At 30.8% G+C, this 22,420-nt stretch overlaps 1 protein-coding gene across 3 annotated transcripts in view; it reads left to right on the top strand.

The window, feature by feature from the left end:
• The window catches only part of Eys (EGF-like photoreceptor maintenance factor), a 1,135,848-nt gene that overhangs the window by 507,712 nt on the left and 605,716 nt on the right, over positions 1-22,420 (top strand). For all 3 annotated transcript variants that reach the window (XM_078019814.1, XM_078019816.1, XM_078019815.1), the window contains exons 15-16: positions 11,769-11,959; positions 16,356-16,447. In XM_078019814.1, the coding sequence (XP_077875940.1) occupies positions 11,769-11,959; positions 16,356-16,447 (283 nt within the window). The remainder of the gene's footprint in view (positions 1-11,768; positions 11,960-16,355; positions 16,448-22,420) is intronic.

The raw sequence follows: 22,420 nt of genomic DNA on the forward strand, positions 1-22,420 counted from the left end.
CAATTAAGCTCTTCTACATAGTAATGTGAGTTCCAGAACATTGCTTAAAATCAAAATAAAATAAACTTTCTAAATATATGCCCAGAAACTTAAATTTGCCTAAGATTATCATATTGACAATATAACACACGAAAATTGTCATATAGATATCCTGTCACATTGGTCCCCAGATTTATACAACTGTGAAGTATTGAGTTTCCATTTAAACTAGGTCCTCTGAATTCAGATCCAATATTCTTAATGTTAGAATTATTGTTGTGACTATATTAATTTCCAGTTATATAAATGTGTATTTCTATTACTTCATTGGAATTTCATGTGACCAAAATAAAAATAATGAGCTATAATGTTTCCAAAATGTATCTAAAAAACAGTCTATATTTAATGTTCCTGTGTCTCAACTTCTACTAATGCCACTCCAGCTTTGCTACCCTGTTGTCAACCCCCACTGATCTCTCTGGCTGCCCATCTCTATTCTGGGATCATCAGGTGGGGTTTATAAACCCACTCCCCGCCCCCAACACTATCACAGTGAAAATTATATTCTCTTTTCATTTTTTCCCCTATAATTCATTTTAAAAAGACTAAAAGTGGCTTGTAATACTGCCGCACTCTGAAAGTAAGTGAAGAAACATGACAAATGTATGTGAGTTATGCATTAACTTATTTCAGTGATGGTTTTCAGGTCAATGAAAGATATTGTGTAGTTAGCCAACACTTCTAGTTCCCTACAATGAACTGTTCTCAAAACAAATCCTTTAACTTTTCATAGTCAAAGGAAAATAATTATATACCAGTAAAATGCCCATGAGTGGAATTCATACTAAAGACTCTTCTGTGTGTGTATGCACTTATATATGTGTGTGTATGTATGTTTGTGCATGTATAATATTGCATTATATATTTTTCATTTGTATATTCTCCTTTTTTCTACCTAAGTCCACAATTCTATGAAGTACAAGTCTATTTTACTTTTGTACTTTGTGGCCAACTGCTGGTTAATAGCAGAAATCAGTCTTGAAATTCTAACAATGTTGAAAGATCAGGTGAAGAGTTGAAAATTACATTTAATTAAAAGCTGATTGCTAGGAGTAAGGTGAGATATGGAAAAATCACTATTAACACCTTTACTTTTCTCCTTATCTATCAGAACATCTAAGCGTTGAAAAGAATTAAAGCCAGTTTTTGCCAAGACAGCTTGAGGGGGACAATTAAATTGTAGGTATTATTTAAGTAATATTACAAATTGTAAATTAAACTACATTTTAAAGTAATATTAAGTAAGTAAAAATAAAATATATAAGATTCTATCTAATCACATGAGTGGATAATTACTAAACTACTTAATTTTTTAAGCATAAGGAAAATATGTCACTCTTGATATTTTGCTCTAAATAAGCAGTAACATATCTGAAAAATTAAAAAGGTTATTGATTTTTATTAGTTACACCATGATTTATTGAGACATATTATTTGGTTATGTTGCATTAAGAAGAGAGTTGTAGTGAGCATTTTTATTTTATTTAACTAAAAATTGAACAGATAGCACATATCAGCAATTAAACTTTAGATCTTGTTAAATAGCTGCTTTATTCCCAGATATATTATGCACAATGATTATAATCCATATTGGATGACTTTCAGTGAGTATAAAATGTTACATGACTCCTTAATTTTCTTTCATGTTTTTGTTCTACAGAGTCTTTTATGATGACATACATTGAAAAATAAAGTTATTCACTCAACACATTTTTTATATATTTTGTTATTGCTAATCTTCTAAATAAAAAATGGGATCTGTCAAAACCACTAAAAAAAAAAAAAAAAGAGTAAACACAATGACTTCTCAGTATTGAAAGAATTTGTTCATCCTGAATTTGATTACGTTATTTAAGGAGACTGCTGGAGTCCCAGAACAGCAGAATTTGAATTATGTTTTCTGGTAAACTAGTTAGCCAAGGAGATGAAAAGTTTAAGGAGGCAATGTTTCTCCAGTGTTGCTACTTTGTCCTTTAATTGATTACATGTATTTTCCTGGTCAAATAATATTTTAAGTAGTGAGTAGGTTTCCAGCCTACCTATAAAATCCCATTCAGATTACAACATTCCTTATGCATAAAACAGCTAAAGGAGATTAAGGAAGATCACATAAATTTATTAAAAGACTAAATATAATTTAATTTCAAACTACCATCATTGAGTAATCATTGCAGACATTTTAATTTCAATTATTATTTATAAATTATTTTAATAAAAAATCAATATACAAAACCACTTTATATATCATTTTGGAACCCGTTGGTAAAAGGGGTCACTATTTATGCACTCACCAATATTAAATCACTACATCATTCCCTTAAGATAGAACTCAATATTAGAATCCTTATGGAAAGAAGAAATGAGTGTTTTGGCCTCACACATGCTAGATAAGCTCTCTACCAATGATTATACCCCCCATGTTTAGTATTTTTTGAAGAATTGCAAAAACTATGTTTCCATTAGTTTTTCATCACCATAACCAAAACAACAGACAAGAACAACATAGTGGAGGAAAATTTTATTTTGGCTCATGGTTTTAAAGATTCAGTCCATGATTGGTCCACTCTATAGTTCTGGGACTGAGGTGACAGAACATCACTGCAGAGGGGCTTGGCAGAGGAAAGCAGGTCATGACATGACAAGCAGAAATCAGAGAGATTGCTGTGCTCACCAGGGACAAAATAAAAACCCAAAGGCACATTCCCATTGACTTTCTTCTTCTTCCAGCTGTTCCCTGTCAGCCTATAGTTACCATCCAGTTAATCTATATCAGTAAACTAATCTATCAACTCCTTTATACCTCTCATAATCTAATCATTTTCACCTCTGAAAATTTTTGCATTGTCTCACACATGAGCTTTTGAAGGGAATATCTCATTTCTAAATCATAACACTATGTTTAACATAATTGATAAGTTTCTTGTTCACATAAGATAAAACTGGTGTTAAAGAACATATGATTTTCTGGTGCAGTACAGGGTTGTGATCCCAGAACTTCAGAAGGCTGAGGAGAAAGATCAAAATTGGCAGCCAGCCTCAGCAACTTAGTGAGATCCTCTCTCAAACTAAAAAAATATAAAGGACTGAAGATGTAACTCAGTGGTAGAGCATCCCTAGGTTCAATCAATCTCTCTCTCCTCCTCCTCCTCCCTCTCTCTGTCTTCTCTTCTCTCTCTCTCTCTCTCTCTCTCTCTCTCTCTCTCTCTCTCTCTCTCTCTCTCTCTCTCACACACACACACACACACATACACACTTTGAAGAAAGAAGCCCTTTTAGAAGTTCTAAAGTTTTGATCAAATTATTTTCCCTAGGCCTCAGTTTTTTTACTATAATAATATAGAGATCATAAGAACATGACCTTATATTTTCCAGAGTGAGGTGAGACTCAAATTAGATGATGCATGAAGAAGTATTATGTAAAGAATAAAGAACAATGCAATTTGCATTTCACTGTTAATAAAACAGCTTTAACAGTAAAAGAATTGAAAACATGAGCTGATCTTAGAAAAATGGAAAACAAGGGCCTTTTATACACCACCACTGAAGCCTGAGGGTTCTACCAAGGTAAGATTAGAGTGGCAAAACCATCTGCTTCAGCCCTTTCTAAATGCATGCCCCACAAAAATTCGAAGCATTTGCCTGTATCAATTATTTTTAAAGTAATTGCAAATCTGTTTGTTTCACTGGAAGAGAAGATTTTCTTCCCTCAAATAATAGGAGCAAAATATAGTAATTCCAAGCATGTCATAGAAATAAAATTAAATCTGTTGTAATTTGAAGTCTGTTATAACTGTCACCTAATTTATGGGGAAAAGTGGGGAACAGAAAAGTGAAATGACCTCTCTAAGCTAAAACATACTAACTGACTAACTTAGTATTAAAACTTAGCCTCCTTGCAAGTTGGAATATTTTGTACTGTAACATTCTTCTTCCTAACCAGTACATTAAATTATAATCTTTAGTCATTATTTTAGGATGTTGTACAATAACAATTTTATGGTTTGACAGAATTTAAGTGAAGAGTCAAGAAAACCTTCCCCAGAATTAAAGAGGAAAAATGAAAAAAGAAAAGTGGGGGGATTCATGAATATAGAATTGAGACCAGTAGAGTACAGAAAGGGGACTGGAGGAAGGGAGGAGGAGAGGCAAAAGGGAGATATTACACAATGAGACTAACCAATTTATAGTGTCATACTTTAAGCATGTACAAATGTTTAACAACAAACCCCACTATTATGTGTAATTATAATGCACTAATAAAAAATTCTTAAAAATTATTGCACATTTTCACATATACAATAAAGAAAACTTCCGGAGATTATAAAAGGAAATTCACCTTCCCAAATTTATTGATGATTCTAAGTAAAATGTTAGTTTTACAATCAGAAAAGATATGATGAAAAATGAAAGTTCAAACGCGATCTCAATCTTCAGCATAGATGCAAATATCCTGAGCAAGAATTGTTGCAAATGAAATCCATATATGTACACACATCATGAGCAAATAGGTTTTAATTCAGGAATAAAATAATGGTTTGATATTAAATATCAAAGTTTTTCACATTATAATCACATCAACAATTGAAGAAACCAGCAAACTAGAATTGAAAGTATTAATGAGCTGAAAGGCACTTTATTTAATAATGTGCAAAACATGCCCAAAGATGACAGCTTAAAAATCTCCCCTGCAAAATCAAAACAAGAGAAGAAATCTCATTTTTATTGTTTCAGTTCAATGTTTTTCACCCTGATGATGCTAGGCAAGGTAATAAACTAAGAAGGAAAGAATAGAAAGAAAAATCTCCTTACTCACAAATTATATATAATTATTGAAAATTGAAGAGTTCAACAAAGTTGCTCAATATACAATAGTCAATTACATTTCATATACTAAAATAATGATTTAAATGGTAGTACCCAAAGAAAACCTACTTAAAGTAGCAACAAATTCATAAGGTTTCTAGAATACAATCTAAGGAAGTAAGCCCATGAGCTTTAGAAATAATTTTAAACAATACAAAAATGTTGTAGAAATTTTAAAGAAATGGAGATGTATACTATATCTTTGTATAGAAAGCTAAAGTATCACAAAGATATCAGTTATTTATACTTTTTCTATACTATAAACAAAAGGAATTTGAATCAATTTATATATAATAAGGGTTTTTATATAGTTCATTAGGTTTTATATATAAATTATCCTAATGTCTACATAAAGTAAAAGGGCACAAGGTACAGGATAAGCAACTCAAGCCTATGGAAGGAGAATAATATGCAGAACTTGCCCTACCCACTACCAAGTCATAAAGCTCACTAACTCAGGGTTTAATTGGCTTGGGTTTGATAATCTGTTCAAAGGAATAGAATAAATTCAGAAAAAGATACATGTATGTGAAAGTATAACAATTAACAATGCAGATTAATAAAGGAAGGATAACTGTTCTGTATGTCATCCTAGAGTTATTGATATTCTATATTACAAGACAAAAGCAAAAGAGAGTTTGAAAAAATTCTATGAAAAGCAACTGGCAACAAAGGTTGTTAAACAAAGGAGTAGCATACTTGGATTTTTTTCTTTTAGAAAGAGAAATTTTTCCTCCTTACAGGTTGCAATAAAGAAATGTTCCTGATAATCTATCACCATTTTCCAGTGAAAGAAAAAATATTATTATAATAGATGTTATGCTTCCTTTTGAAAAGACTGCTGATTGCTTTCAGAGAAAACATATTCAACTACATAATTAGTTCTCCCTGAGTTTTCCTTACAATCATTTATTTTCTTAAAATCTGCCTCTATAATTTTATATTTATTATATGTTTCCTTTGGCTACACTGAGGGGTCTCTGCAAATTTTACATTACATAGTCCAGCTTTAAGTTTCAGTACTCTTGGTTATGTGTAAATCTTTTTGCTTTATAAAACTAAAACTTGCTCTATAAATTATGTCACTGACTTTTATTCCATGTACTAATCAATCTGTGAAAAATCTATGAAAGGAAAAATATTTAACAATAATTTATCTTGAAATATGCTTAGTTCATACAATAAAAACAAGAACATTTTCATAGAGCATAAATCTTTAAATTGCCTGGGGAAAAATATCATTTCAAGAAGCATATTATAGAACCTAACAAAACCCAGCATTTAACAGTGAAGATCCTAAAGAATAGGAGAGAAATCTTTGCCAGCTGCTCTTCTGACAGAGAATTAATATCTATAATATTTAAAAAACTCAAAAAATTCAGTATAAATAAGCCAGAGCCCATTCGATAAGTGGGCTAATGAGCTAAACAGACATTACTCAAGGACTAACAATTATCTAAAAAAACATACAACATCTTTGGCCATCAGCAAACTAAAAATCAAAAGTACAGTGAGATTCCAGCTTACTCTAGCCAAGATGGCAATAATCAAGAATACAAATAACAATAAATACTGACAAGGATGGTAATGGGCAGAGGGAACTCATAACTCTGTTGGTGGGAATCTAAATTACTAATATCACTCTGAAATACAGTTAAGGATTCCCCAGAAAATTAATAATAAAACTACCAAATGATCTAACTATACCTCACCTTGATATTTATCCAAAAGAATTAAGGTCAACATATTTTAGAGATAACATATATACCCATGCCTATCACAGTTCACATTAACCTAATTGTGGAATCAACCTATAGAATGGATTAAAAAATTGTAGGATATATACACAATGGATTTTTATTAAACCATATGGATGGACAAAATTATGTCATTGGCAGGAACATTGAGGAATCTTGAAAACATTATGTTAAGTAAAATAAGTCAGAATTTCAAAGACAAATGTCAAATGTTTTCTCTCATGTGGAAACTAGAGGGGGAAAAGAGGAGGAAAGGATGTTATGAGAGTAGAAGGAAGACGACTGGTATAGAGGAAGGGTATATATCTGAGTCAGGGAGAGTAAGAGTAGGTATTGGAGTGATACAGATCAAATTTTGTTATATGTGTATATGAATATGCCACAGTGAAATTTCCCACCTTGTATGATTAATGTACACCAATAAAATTTTATCACACAGTGTACAGAGGGTTAATTCTAGTTTTCCTATTTTCTTCTGCTTTATTCATGAATGGTAAGCTAATTGAGATGAATTAAAATGGATTATGTAAAGTTGAATTTTAAGGTTAATTAGACAATTTGTAGAACATGGAAGTATAAAGAATTTAACATGGAAACTATTTTGTAATAATAAAACCCAAGCTCTTCTCTCTGGGAATAACATAAATTTAGAGAACCAAGTCAGAGAAAGTATCTGTGGCTAATTTGTGGTTGCTGATCTCCTTACAGATAGAGTCAAGAATCAAGATGTGATATAGGTTTCTCAATGAATAGTGTTGTAAACATTTATCTGTTATACATGAAGGTATAAATATAAGTGTTACACATTTAAGTGTTATACATGAAAGTTTTCTCAAAGTAATACTTTGTTAACAGAAAAGAGATATGCATGCACACACATATCACAAATATTCAATATTATTTCCTACATGTTATTTTTTAAAAACATGAAATGAATAAAAGGCCATCTTGTATTTGAGATGCAAAATATTTCTTAACATTAAGCTAGGTTGAAGACTCCAAAAAATAGTACATAATCACTCTTTGCATGAATATTTATGGATTACATTGATATTCACAATAACCTATTAGAAATAGGTCTTTCATATCTTTTACTTTAAATACCTAGTCTTCATAGAGTCATTATCAACTTGTGGAAAATCCTGGTATTCAGTTATTCCTCACAGTAATCCAACTTACACATTTAATCATATATAGAACATAAAGTATGAAAAAGATGCTGTTCTTTACAATATATTTAGAATGTTATTATCTGCTAACCAATATATCAAAAAGTGGTTCAAACTAAGATTGATTGTTTTTCTAATTACTTATTTTTATTTTAAAAATATAGTTTTGGAGAAAATGTTTATACTTACCAAAGAATTAACATTATACATATTTGTTTTATACTGTTTGTTTATATATATATATATATATATATATATATACACACACACAACACACACACACACATACATAAATATGCACAGACACCTATATAACTCAGAATCACTTTTATTCATTTATTGTAAAATATATTCTATTATTCCATTTGAAAAAATTCTTTAAGATGTAGAGATAGAGTCCTTAATTCCTAATTTTCTTCTAAATACCCTTTGAAATTTTCTTCATTTTCATACAATAGCAGTGACCACAGGTTAATACGTATTAAGTATTCCCACACGTGTATATCAAAAAGAAAAATTTTGCCAGCTTCTCATCTATCAACAACCAAGATTCAAACAAATTTTTTTTGTGTGTGTGTCTAGACTCAAACTTACTCTGAAGTGCTAGATGCAAAGGCAAGAATTGCCTCCTAGAATCTTAAGCACAAAGTTTAAAAGATAAAAGTTTAACTCTATAGGTAGGATACATAAGGAAGCACCTTCAGTTTTAGTATCTGCATATCCAGATATTTGTCAGGAAATAAATCTTGAATCTAGTAAAATATAGAATTAGGTTTTAAGGTTTTCTTCCCAACAAAATACTAATCTTACTCAGTATAAACCTATTTGCATAGGTGTCAATGGAAGCTGATCTTATCTGCATCCACATTGGAGGGCTTTACCTGTGACCCAATTCTAGTTAGTTAAGTTTTGGAAGTTAACTTTCCACAATTTGGGAAAGATTTTTTTCCTCCTCTTACAATGGAAATATAGGAAAACCAGGTTAGATGGACAAGAATGAGGCAGTATGTCACTTAAACTGCCTCTGGTTGCCATATTGGAATAATGATAAAAACAAATTTGAGGTTAAAACATACTCTGTAAACATCAGAATATACAGAAGGAGGTAATCGCTGTAATTTATGAGCACACCCTGTTACCATACCTTTTTTTCTTTAGTGCTTACTGGGAACTAAACACAGGGGCACTCTACCATTCTACATCCCCAGGACTTTTTAATGTTTACTATTTTATTTGAAGACAAGGTCTTGCTAATTTCCCAGCTTTGGGAAAATTCATATCTCCCTATCATATGATGACCACACAATTCATATAACAATCCTTCTATTTAGGAAAATGATTATTGAAAGGAACAAACCTTATGTTTAATTTCAGAAAATGAAAAAAGATGTCCAATTATTAAACTCTATCTCATCATTGCTGGAAATTGTCTCTATATTTATCTTTTCTTCACTCTTCTGTATTTTATTTTTTAATCACTGTTCTTATCCAACTAAAATTTTTGTTAAATGTAAAAATTTGTTTTCATGAATTTGAATAGGAAAAAAAACAATTCAGTACACATTGTAAAATATTTCCTCAACTTTATTAATCCAAACCAAATAGAACATCATTTTTCAAATACATATTAATAAAAACAATCACATTTTTTATGATAGACAGTAAGTCCTTTCAATGCCTTAAAAAATTAAATACTATGCTTAGTACTTTGGATAAAATGATATACCCCAAATTGAGTATGTGTGGAATTTTGTATAAAGCACTAATCACTTAAGGACACAGCCACTTAATGTTTTTAAGAATAATATATCTACAAATTTAAGGAGATTTTTAATTAGCTACTATCATTTGGGCAATATATTTATTTCTAAAGTGTTTGAAATGTTAGGGCTTTTTCGTATTGTTTTTCATTAATATTGCATATATTCATGTTTTAATGTTAGTCTTTGAAAATACTCTACACTCCTTCATAATGTGAACTTTAAATCAAATGAATATTTGTGTCCTTTCTCAGCTCCAACAAATGTCTGAAACATTTAAAACTATGTAATACATGAAATTCTAATTATTATTTTTCAGCATTACCATTGAAACTGTATGAAGAAAAATATCTGTCTATATCTCATAACAACAAAAAGATTAGAATGTCAAAACTGAAAGCATAATGTTCTGTTTTCAATCCTTTTCATTAGTGAGCCATGCTTCACTAATGAATTCCTTGATTAAAAAACAAAGCCCAAATGTTTTCTGTCAGTATTTCAAGATTCCTTATTGCTGATTAAAAGTAAAAATATATTTGAGGCTTAGCTGATTTTTTAAAAAAAGTTTTTAGCAGGTTTGAAAATTCAGCATGAACATTGTCTCTAAAGCTTCATTGAAAATTGTATCTGTCACTGCTCCACATAGGCTATAAATTCTGTTGAAGTGTAAAAGTACAGATTCAAAACACAGTGTTTTTCTATAGTGGATATATATTTTAGCACACTAAAATTCACAAACCTTCATGAGTTATCTTTTCTATAAATTAGAAAGAATGATTTAGAAGTTTTTTTTAAAGGAGGCACAGTTGTTGGAGGAGATTTCACAAGAGAGCAATAGAAGTGAGAAAATGAAAGAAGATTAATTCTTTATTTCAAGAAGGTCATCAATCAACAATATCAACTGAGTATTTATAAGCAAACAGTGGCTTTCAATATTATATGTATAAGTATGAAACTGCTATAGTAAAAGCAATTAATTCGTACAATAAATGTTAATAATTATAATAATTAAAATAATAAACAAAATGAGTGTTTCAGGTTAAGAATGCCCTAAATAATAATGTAAAATGTATAGCAACTAATTCTAAGAAATAAGCTATATAGTTTCATTAAACATACATTTGTAAATTTACAAAATTAAAATATCAAAATATGGGCGGGGGATGTGGTTCAAGCCATAGTGCTCTCACCTGGCATGCTCGCGGCTCTGGGTTCCATTCTCAGCACTGCCGCAGTCCAGCTGCAGCAAAATAACCAGGAGGGGGGGTGGTGACGAACAACTTGTGTAGATTGATACAGCTGGAGTGGGAGCCGTTTATTGTAGGACTGGAGGGGTATATATATATTCCACACAGCTTACCTTAATTAACATAAAATAGACACAGCAGTCAACCAATAAGGAATCTCCACACTTAATGGCTCGCTGAGGTTACTTCACAAACCACTCCCTCTGGCAAAATGCCAGGAGCCCATTCCGACTTGGCTGTGGCTCTCAGCACAGCACCACATAAAAATAAAATAAAAATGTTGTGTCCACCGAACACTAAAAAATAAATATTAAAAAATTCTCTCTCTCTCTTTTAAAAATAAAAATAAAAATAAATAAACTACTAAAATATTTTGCTCAAGATGTCTTCAAATTTTATTTGAAATATTATGCTTATGAAAATATCATTCAGAAGGCAAGGGAGGTTTATAAAGAAATTTAAATAATATAGAATATTGATGTAAAAAGGTGACAGTTTATCTGGTTTCAGGTATTGTCTATCATTTCTTCATAAGCCACCCCCACCAGAATAACAAAAATAACATAAATCATAATTTTGTATCAATATTTTATAGAAGCAATAAATATAAGGATGTCTTTAGAAAATGTTCCTATTTCCATTGACTTTTTAAAAAGTCTAAGTAAAGCAGTTGAAGAATAATCATCTAGACATCCTGCCTTCCAAAGAGATTCTACAATGAAACCCTCAAATTCAAAGTAATAAGGCCTAACCATTTACATGATTATTTCCTCTGTGACTATGCCAAAGGAAATAAGTGCTCAAGCTTGGAATATGAGGAAAGAGTCACATATGAGCCACTTCATAAAACATTATGCTAATATGGATAATGTAAACCCCATGTATTAAATATTTAATTCCAACCTAAACTGTATATTCTTTCTGGCTCCACAGATTTCAGTTGTGTTTGCTATTACGGAGATTCCTATCTAGAATTTCAGAATGTGTTTTTAAATCCACAAAATAACATCACCCTGGAATTTCAGACCTTCAGTCCTTATGGACTCCTGCTGTATGTCAAGCAAGAATCAAATTCAATAGATGGATTTTTTATTCAATTGTTTATTGAAAATGGTACTTTAAAGGTAAGTTCTTCAGATCATTTAATTTAAAGAAAATTTGAAAAAGTTGGTTGACTGCCTGAATTAGTGGTTATTATTGAAATAAAATTTAAACATTTCTTTATCTATTATACTTACCAACAGGCTGTCTCTGTTCTATATATATATATTCTCTTTAGTAGTTATATGTATCAAAACAATATGATTTGAATTAACTTGAATTATCTTCTTTTCTTTATGTTTTTATGTTGATCACTTTTATGTTTTCCAGTTTCCCACTCTCCCAATTATTATCATTGTTACCATTTTTTATAATCTCAACGGGCAGGTGTGCTCTGGAGACCCTTATGTAAATAATTCCAACATCCTTTCATAGTCCTGAAGAAATTTTTCGTGATAATATTAACATACTGTTTATCTTTTTCACTCTCACTGTCATAAGTATACAATGGAAATTTTCAGAGGATACATATTGTGTTCTTATATTTTTTTTAATTTTCACGATGACTTTCAATTTTTAATTTTGTGAATATTGACAGGCATAACCCAATTTTAAAAAAAACTCTTTGAAAATCTTAATAATTTTTAAGAGTGCAAAACAATTCTGAGGTTAAAAAATTAAAATTGCTGATTGAACACATTGTAGATTTTATAGTTTTCTTATTATGGGTCCTTTTGATTGATACATAAATTGAACACATGGTAGATTTTATAATTTTCTTATTATGGGTCCTTTTGATTGATACATAATAACTATATATACTTACAGGTGCCTTGTGATGTTTAATATATGCATACATTACGTAATAATCAAATCAGTGTAACAAAGAGGAACAGAGATTTCAAGATAATTAGAAGAGAGGGTTTTCACCATTTTTCAAAGGAACAGTAAATGTTTGAAGTAAAGGGTCACAACATTTTTCAAAGGCCCAAGATTACACATATAATAAAATTTAAAAGCCAACTTTGATTTTAAAGTGTATGTTCTAAGCCTAACATTATTGTATCTTAACAAATTACTCATATTAGTATTCTAAAATTTACTTTAGTAATATTATTCTAATCATCATTGCAATAAATTAACCAGATCAGCAGTCCTCTATAGGCAACAATAATTGTATTTTTCCTACCATTCCTTTCATGATGTGATATATCACCATGAATTTCCATGAATGGTCAAGGTACCTTAAGCTTCTAGTAGATTGATTTTGTTGAAATGTTCATTTTTCTTAAGTAATAAAATACAGTCAGAGAATTTAGCACAATAGCTGATACAAATATCAACTCAACATAGCAGCATAAAAGCAGAAATATTTTGATTCATTCTTGTATCTGTTTATTCATTCATTGAACTACATAGCTATCACTTGTCATTATGCCAGGTTCTCAAGATTCTGGAGTAAACAAAACACACTTGGTATTATGTGTTATCTACTAAAAACAACTTATGTTGTTTTTAGTAGATAACACATAATATCAAAACCAGTAAAAAACAGAAAAAAATAGAATTACATAATGAATGAAATAATATAACTAATCACCCTGCATCAATCTGATCCTCTAAAAAAATTATCTTGTCCCTGCTCTAGAGCACTTTTCTCATTTAAGAGAGAAATCTCCTTTGCCCTTTGAGATGAAGCAAAAAATACAGCAAATGTAAGAGATGGTAACTCTCATATAATATAGAGAATTGAGAATTGGTCATGTCAGAATGTTTCCCCGCAGCGTGATTTTTTTTTTTTTCTGCTAATACAACTGCCATGACCAAATTCTGAAACAGCTAGTTGCTTTCACCACTGAGGACATCTCTAATCAAAGGCAGCATGAGTAAGTACCAGAACCTGTAGGAGTTGTGAATAAAAATGTTTTAAGTAATAATGGAGTATGAAGGCATGTCACTATTTACACTTTGAAATGTAAAAAAAATTAACTTGTAGTATGTTAAACCAGGACATTTAGGAACTATAAAACTAATGGTTGAAAACACTTGGAGAATTTCTTTTCCTTAGATTTTACAACAAAGAAAATATAAACTGGCATGTCTGTAATAATAATACTACTATTTTTTGAACTGCAATTATTGGACAGTTTTTATTTTAAGAAAAGGTAGTAAGATTTCATAATCTCGGACTGGAGCTGAGCTCTCAGGGTTTGATTCCCAGCTCTGCTCTCAGGAGCTTGGAACTTTGTATTTATTTTGTGCTTAAGTTTACTCACTTGTAAAATGTGTGGAAGAATAAATATATATTGTGATATTTAAATTAGAAAATAAATACATATTGTGAAATAAATGTCAAAAAGAATAAATTCTTACAGACACATAGAATGGTGTCTAGTATGTAATAACTGTATGTGAGAGTAGTTAGCTGTTTTCTCCCTGCATCTTAAAAATAACCTGCAGACAAACTAAAGCTCTCAGAGAGTGACTGTATTACACATGCTCTTCTGTTTTAAAGATAGTTCATCAGGAATTTTACTCTTTTATAAAAATCAAAGAATCCATATCCTTTTCATTTCACATTATTCTTGCTTAAAATGATTTACAGGAAATTTCAGTGTTATTCAACCATGATTTTTAGATTCCTCTGTTCTATGATGATTTGTGAGACTGTGCTCCAATTTCCACACCAATTTTTACATATAATCATAAGGGGATTGCATTTACATTACAGTTTTCACAAAGACATATTTATGGCTGTACTTTTAGAGAGATCATAATTTAAGGCTTATTCAAATTCTAGAATGACAGAGCTGTTTATAAAAATATTAAAAGGAATTTAAGTTTTTAGGAAAGTTTAATATGTCAAACTTATTTTTTAAGAAAATATTTTACTCATACCAAAACTATAAGTAGGTATATTCACTGTAAACATTCAAATATCAGCAATTGCACTTATTAGCTGTGCAATAAATCACTATACATCATTAACTAATGTCAAGTCACTCACCTCAGTTTCCACCTCTAAATACTGCAGATAATAGATGATATCTCCTTCACAAATTTTTGTTTTTTAATTTGACACTTGCATACTCCTTTTTATAATTCACTATATAGAGTAATAATTTTAAAACAGTAGTTATTGTATGTATTTATATTTACATATATATAGTACTGAAGCTATTTTAATAAAAGGTAAAATCAAATAATATTAATAGAATTGTATGTAAAGTATCTAATAAATGTTTAACTTTGACATTCTTGAATATAACAGAAAAGTAATAATTTAGTAATGACTAATAATTTTCTAGTATATTTGAACAAATTAAGATCATCCCACACATGTATACTTTAGTTAATATATTATCACTTTAGCTCAAATAACTATCTTAACTGAGTTTGTAAATTTCAAATATTAAACATAAAAAGCATATAAATTTTTACCAAGTTATTAAAAGTTCTAAATATTCTGTCTTGGACACAGAGTACCAATTCACTAAATAACAATGTTTACTTAGTTATACATGGCTTGAGAGGAATGATTAGCAAAATGGTATGAAATTTTTTTCTACAAAGTGCATATCTGTATTGAAGATTTTAATGTTGCTTAAATACTTCTTAAAATCAATTTACAGTTTATAAATTGATAAAGGAAAGGAACTCTTTGCAGTGGATAAATATTATGAAAATCAAAATATAAATCAATGTATTTATATATGTACTACTTATGTGAAGATTTAGATATACCACCTGAAATATAGCTCAATGCATAGGAGTTATGAAACACTAGGCATCTGTTTCTTAACACATATATTAGTTATAGATACCATGTAGATAGAATAAAAATCTTTAAAGTATTTTGGGAGAAACAACCCCAATATAATCAATATTCTTACAGGCACATGCTTGCTTCGAAAATTAATAAATCATTGCCCCCCCACCCATAGGATTAGCAGGGGTACCTGCTCATTCATACCCAATATAGACATGGTTTCCCTCTCTAGACCATGATTTCGTTGGCCCATTAGCAGTCATCCTACAGATGGTCCTAGATGCCCTCAAGCATCAGAAAGCTTGGAAAGTGTGGTTCACTTTTAGAACCTTTAAATCCCTCTTCCTGTGACATTAACATTGGCCTCTAGCTTGTGTTAACTAGTCTTTGCATTGTTTAACTGCTAGTGTGTGCTCACCAATAACATTTGCTTCTTCTAGCAAAACAGGAAAACTTTATCAACCATGTTCTCCAAAACACTAGAAAAGATTGAATCATACTAGAAGACTGGCAAATGTTTGTGTTCAATGAGTTTTACATTTGAAATTTAGCACTCTTTACTTGCATATTTGAGGTGTTACTTTTCTTAAATTTCAAACTTATTGTATTCTCAAAGCAACACGAAAAGTATTGGTAAAGATTGTGTCAACCATAAAATATTAATTTCATAGTAAAAATCTGTTTAACAAAAACATATTTTTTTCTTCTAGTACCACTTTTTCTGTGCTGGTGAAACAAAATTGAAAAGCATTCACACTACCATTAGAGTGGATGATGGACAAAGATATAAACTGTTTATCAGGTAAGATACACTTGTTTTCTACTTAATCTCATAAGTAGTAGACTATTCTTTTGGTTATTGTCCTCGTCATTTTAAAATTTAGGTTATCCTGATTAGTATTCACATGTGCTTATATGTGAATTAATGTTTACCAAGCTTTTCTATATATCCTAAAAAAGTGTACTAAATAAAGAATATTATAGGGGTTATATTGTCAACAAACTTATATAAGCATATTACGAAGAAGCTCTGAAAGCCTCATATTATTTTTCACTTAGAGGAGTTATAGCAATGAAATAAGGTGTTGTTTTCTTTCAATAAATAAAATACAATGTATTCAGTGTAAAATTTGAGACATTCAGAAACATACAGAAGAAATTTACAAAGACCCATTTTATCACAAACCAGAAAAATTAGAGAATGTACATTTCTGACATTTCCAAAAGCTGTATCAGAAGGCAACCCCATTTCCAAGGGCTTGTCAAATCAGCTATAAATCAGGTACCTATCTAAAAACTGTAACATGATATTTTATTAATTCCTACTTTTATTTTATTTTACTACTTATACTTACTGGTCTAATTCCGAGGCTGCTGGTCCATTTTGATTTGATTTTTGTGCAGGGTGGGAAATAAGGGTCTAGTTTCATTCCTCTACCTATGTATAATCAGTTTTCCCAGCACCGTTGCAACAAGATATTTGTTTTTAACTTTACTTTTTTTTATTTTTAGCAAAGTATATCTAATTTAGATTTAATATTTTTCATCGTGAGTTTTACCACTCCACGGTCCTTTTTACTTTTTTCTGACAGAGTGTCTCTAAGTTGAGGCTGTCCTTGAACTTGAGTCAAGTTCAAGTTCAAGTTCCAGCCTCCTGAGAGGCTGGAATTTCAGGCATAAGCCACCACACCTGGCTCCATATATGAACTTTAGTGGGAAATAATTCAGCCAAAATAGCCTTGTGGCAGTTTGAAAGTTGAGGCTAATAGAATGTAGGCAAATTTCTCAAGATCATATTGCTCATCAGTGGGGAGCAAAATTAGAATCCAGATCTCCTGCCTCCTAACCTGATGAATGTTTCCACTATGATATGTTCAGTCAGTATTTTTTAAATGACCAAATATCATTTGAAGTCTTCTTTAAAAGAAACATTAAGTGCAAAACATTTAAAAATTTTAAGAATACCTATTTTTCACTGTTCTCATTACAATGCCACTTTTAAGAATATATATCACCCTCCCCCAAAAAAATCACTTTTTTCCCTCTTTTTCAGTGCTGGGGATGGAAAACACAATGGTGCTTTACCACTAGGCTACAGCCCCAGACCTTTTTATTTTTTTACCTTGAGATGGGGTCTTGCTAAGTTGCCAAGTGTGGCCTCAAACTTGTGATTCTCCTGCCTCAGTCTCCCAAGTCACTGGGATAACAGACTGTGACACTATGCCCAGCAAGATCACCTTCACTATGATAATTTTTCATTTAGATGCATTGTTGTGTTTAATTTGTATTAAACATAGTTGACATTCTTTTGATATTCGATCTAAATCATCTAAATTAAGAAATATTTCTTTTCTGGCCATGGGTTTGTTTGAAATATTGTAACAGAAAAACTTACAGAAATATAGTCTTCTCTATGATTATCCTTCATAAATAGCAAGAGTAGAGTTCCATTAATTTATTTTCTATGCCAATAAAAATGTTATTATAAGATAAAAAGGGGGAAATCTTTAATTTTAAGTTAAACACAGTCAAGAATTCTGTATTCACAATTTTTTGACCATTAACAGACTCTTATATAAATAGTTGCACACATTTCACTCTCAACTCTGCACTTTTCCATCTCATTTCTGCTGAAGGATGACATTCCCCTGATATCTGAACAAAGAAGGGACCTTCCTCACATGCTCTTCTAACTGTGGGGAAAAAAGAACAGCAAGGTCCTATGATGTACAGTTCTTACAGAAAGCACAAAACAAACATACTCGATGAAAAACTAGTGAGCTTATTATTTTTTAGAACTAGGAAAAAGACAAGCTGTTCTACAGAGTTACATGGTCCTTTAAATATATATATATATATATATATATATATATATATATATATATATATATATATATATATATGATTACTTAAAATAGAAAACTCAGGGAGGAAAATCTGAAGTATTTAAAATCAGGTGAAATATACAGTTGTATAATGAAGATATTAAAAGTATATATACTCATACCAGTTTAGTGAGAAATTAGCTATAGCTATATTTTAATGAAAGGGAAAATGACAATGGGAAAAGCAGTGGTGTTAGACTACGGAGCAATAGGAGCAATAGCTTATGGTACATTCCAGAAGTAAAGCAGAGCCCAGCACTGAGGTGCACACTTGTAATCCCCAAAACTCGGGAGGTTGAAGAATGAGGATTGAAAGTCAGCTTTAGCAAATTATAGAGACCTTCAACAATTTAGCTTCACCCTGCCTCAAAATAAAATGTAAAGTTGACTAAGGGTGTAGTTCAGTGGTTGAGTGCTTGCCTAGCACATACAGACTTCAAGTACAATCTCCAGTGCTGAAAAACAATTAAACAAAACAGAAATGGGTATGTATCTGTCACTCCAATTTTGAACACCACCCATATATTTAAGCCCAAGTTACTAAGAGAGTTTGAGAATTTGAATTTTCCATCAAACACAAATATGAAAATGTGATGCTGTAGTTTATCCAGGTCTGTTGGTATATTTACAAAATTTTAAATACATTGTATAATAGTTATATTGTTAATATATACTATTTAATATATACAGTATGGCATTGATTGTACTATGACATGTAATTATTCTTTATACATAATTATGTTATAAAAACTGATCATGCATTTAATAATGGACATGTTGAAAAAATTTCTTCATTTAAAATCACTACATCCATATACCTTGTCCTTGAAGAAAGGTAAAATTTAAGACTCAAAAATAGAATTAAGTTTAGTTTTTCTGACCTCTTCTGCTATGGGACTTTGAGGGATTTGGGGGTTTTTGTTTGGTTTTGTTTTTCTTTTCTTAAATGCTATCATTTAAAACTACTACCTTGAATAAAAAGTACATCCTTCATTTGTGTCTTATACTTAAACTTACAGTCAACATCCTGATTTATAAGTAAACTACAGGAATTCTAGTAGAACTTTCTCATAGTAAAATTATTAGTTTTGCTCTATTGTTGGGATAGGTAGGCAGTTTCTTATTTATGAACTGTACAGAGTCAAGCTAGACTCAAAGAGGACATCCTCAGTTATCCTTGAGAGAATCATTTATAAGTTACCCTTTATGTACAGCCTTGTGAACACGTAATAAATTACACACAATTTGGGGGGAAAAAGAGCATAGTGTTTTTGTGAACAATGAACAATCTGTAGGAAGTTTGACGTGTATCATGAAATCCCCACATCAACAAATATTTTCTCCAATAAGAACTGAACACAAAGCCTGAATCCCTTACATTTTGTCCTGAAACAGATTCTATTCTCACAGTCTTCAGCAGAATTCAAACCTGACAACACCTTAATCTTGAACTTATAACCAACAGAACAGTGAGACAATAAATTGCATTTCCTTTAGCCACTCAGTTTGTGGTACTTTGTAAGACAGCATCACCAAACTAGTAAGGTGTCCCCTTGACCTTGAGCTTTCTGCAGGTTCTGACAATGGGAAGCAGTGACAGGAAATGAGAGGAGAAGGAGAGTGAGGGCAGGACTTCTATTCCCTTGACCTGAGTGTGCCCAACAGGCTGGCTGGACTCCTTTCCTGGCACTCTCCTTTACGTTCTGATCACTCCTTACTTCCTTCTAGTCTTTACATGTAAAGGTGGTATCAAAGTAACTCTGTTGACATCCATTAAATATGGATTCTCCAATCTCCAACCCCTTCTTTGAAAAAAGCTCATTCATTCAAACATGTTTAAATTATGTTAGTTGAAAAGTGCAATGTGTTTCTACTGAGAACTCAAGTCTCCTTAAATCAGCATGGTGGAGAATAGGTGAGCTAGAAATAACACATGCCGCTTTCTTTCACACTGTGCTCTCTAGAATTTAGTCATGTGGACACCCTGAATGGGAAGAGCACCTAGAAAAATTTTCTAGCTTTGCATTCAGGAGGAAAAACATCAGTTAAAACAATGCAGGATAGATATGTTAAGAAATATTTCTAAAAGAGAAATAAATAACTGTACTTTTAGGATTAAAACAAAATATAATAATCAGTACTGCACTGCATATAAAACATAAGTTAATATTATGCTATTTATTTATTAAATAATTATATCTTGGTCAAAAATGTACACAATATCAAATTGCATATTATAAACAATTGCATTATTTTCTTATATTTCTATTATTTAAACTACCCAACATTTTCATCAATGTTGGGACACTATGCCTGAAAATGACAAATTATTTCATCTTTACACCATAAAATTTAAGTTTCTGCTGTGTTTGGTAGACAATGTTATCTAAAATGCAGCAAATTGTGCATTCAAAAAAACAGCAATTTGAAAGAAATCACTTATTGTAGGTGAAAATTGGAATTAAGATAATCAAAACTATCATCATAAGTATCAAAGTTGTGCAACTTCTTTTCCAAAAGAAGTCTGTCTTCCAGGGTTATTTATAATAATACTATGGACTAAACATGTGGTAACCAAAGCAGGAGTACTTTGGCTCTGAGTGCAGGAAAATCATTGAAGTGGAAAGAAAAAGTAATAAGCCACTTAACCACTTTCCAAAAGTAAAGATTTTTCTTTCTCTAATGAAGTGTGTACATTATTTCATTAATCTTTTCATTAACCACTGTCAGTAGTGTCAAGAAAAACATGCCAATGAAATAACGATCTTATTTCAACTTGAACAAAATAAAGAAAAAACAATTGATTGTGATTCTAAAATGGTATTTATTCACCCAGCAAAATGTCCCTCTAACATAAATTTACTTTCATTTTCTTTTTCCCCATTATACTTTTGTTCAACACAAAATGTGGTTGAAAGACTGAAACTTTGTCATTTAACTTTGGAAAAGAGAATTTAAAGTGTAATCATCATAGGGTCACTTACCCAAAGGAAAATTAAGTTTTATTATAACTCCATCTATTCAAATGCCCTAATAAATTGGTTACTACTTTTTAAAACTTATTTTAAAACAAATGTTAGAATATTCATACATTAAAAAGTGGGACACTTGCCATCATTTTACTTGAAAGTTTGAAACTATTTAACCCAATACAAAAGGAATAAAATAAATCTCAAAAAAAGTTATTGCTATCATTCATACTGTAGAGGCACTCAGAGTTCTATTTGTTGTACTAACATCAAAGTTTTTTTTTCCCCTGAAACAAGGGATTGATTATCATTGATTAGAAATTAAAGCTGAAACTATGTAGTTGATATTCAGCCTACAGTTTACCAAGAGCTTTAGGAATGATTTTCATCATGTCTCAGTAGAAGGAGCAGATGCATTGCTCATCAGAAGTAGCAAGTAGTGTCAACGAGCATTTACTGAGGAGCTATCAGTAATACAGCTACTGTCAGCTGTGAATAGCCAGGTATTTTACCACATATTTAGGATATAAAAACTAAAAGAGGATAAAAGGCAGAAGTCTGATTCATATTCTATCAGGAAAGATAAATTCCAAATATATTTTAAGCACCTGTTTTTAAATGAGATGATATATAGGTCAGAAGTAAACAAAATTATAGAGTTGTATTCTTTTTTCCAACGTCATGTATTTAGTAAGATAGAAGTGATGGATAAATCATGATAATGGCTGAGCCATCCAAACAGGTGTCTCTGGAGGCTGGACAAACACATAGAAACAAAGGCTAGCAGCATTATAAATATAATTTCAATATGGGTTTTAAAAGAAAACAGAGACTATACAAAAACTTGGCAAAATGAGAAAATAAGTTTACACTGGTCATATTTCTGGAAAACCTTTCTGTTGGTTATTTCAGTATGAATAT

This window comes from Ictidomys tridecemlineatus, chromosome 8 (genome assembly GCF_052094955.1).
Source record: "Ictidomys tridecemlineatus isolate mIctTri1 chromosome 8, mIctTri1.hap1, whole genome shotgun sequence".
Classification (NCBI taxonomy): Eukaryota; Metazoa; Chordata; class Mammalia; order Rodentia; family Sciuridae; genus Ictidomys; species Ictidomys tridecemlineatus.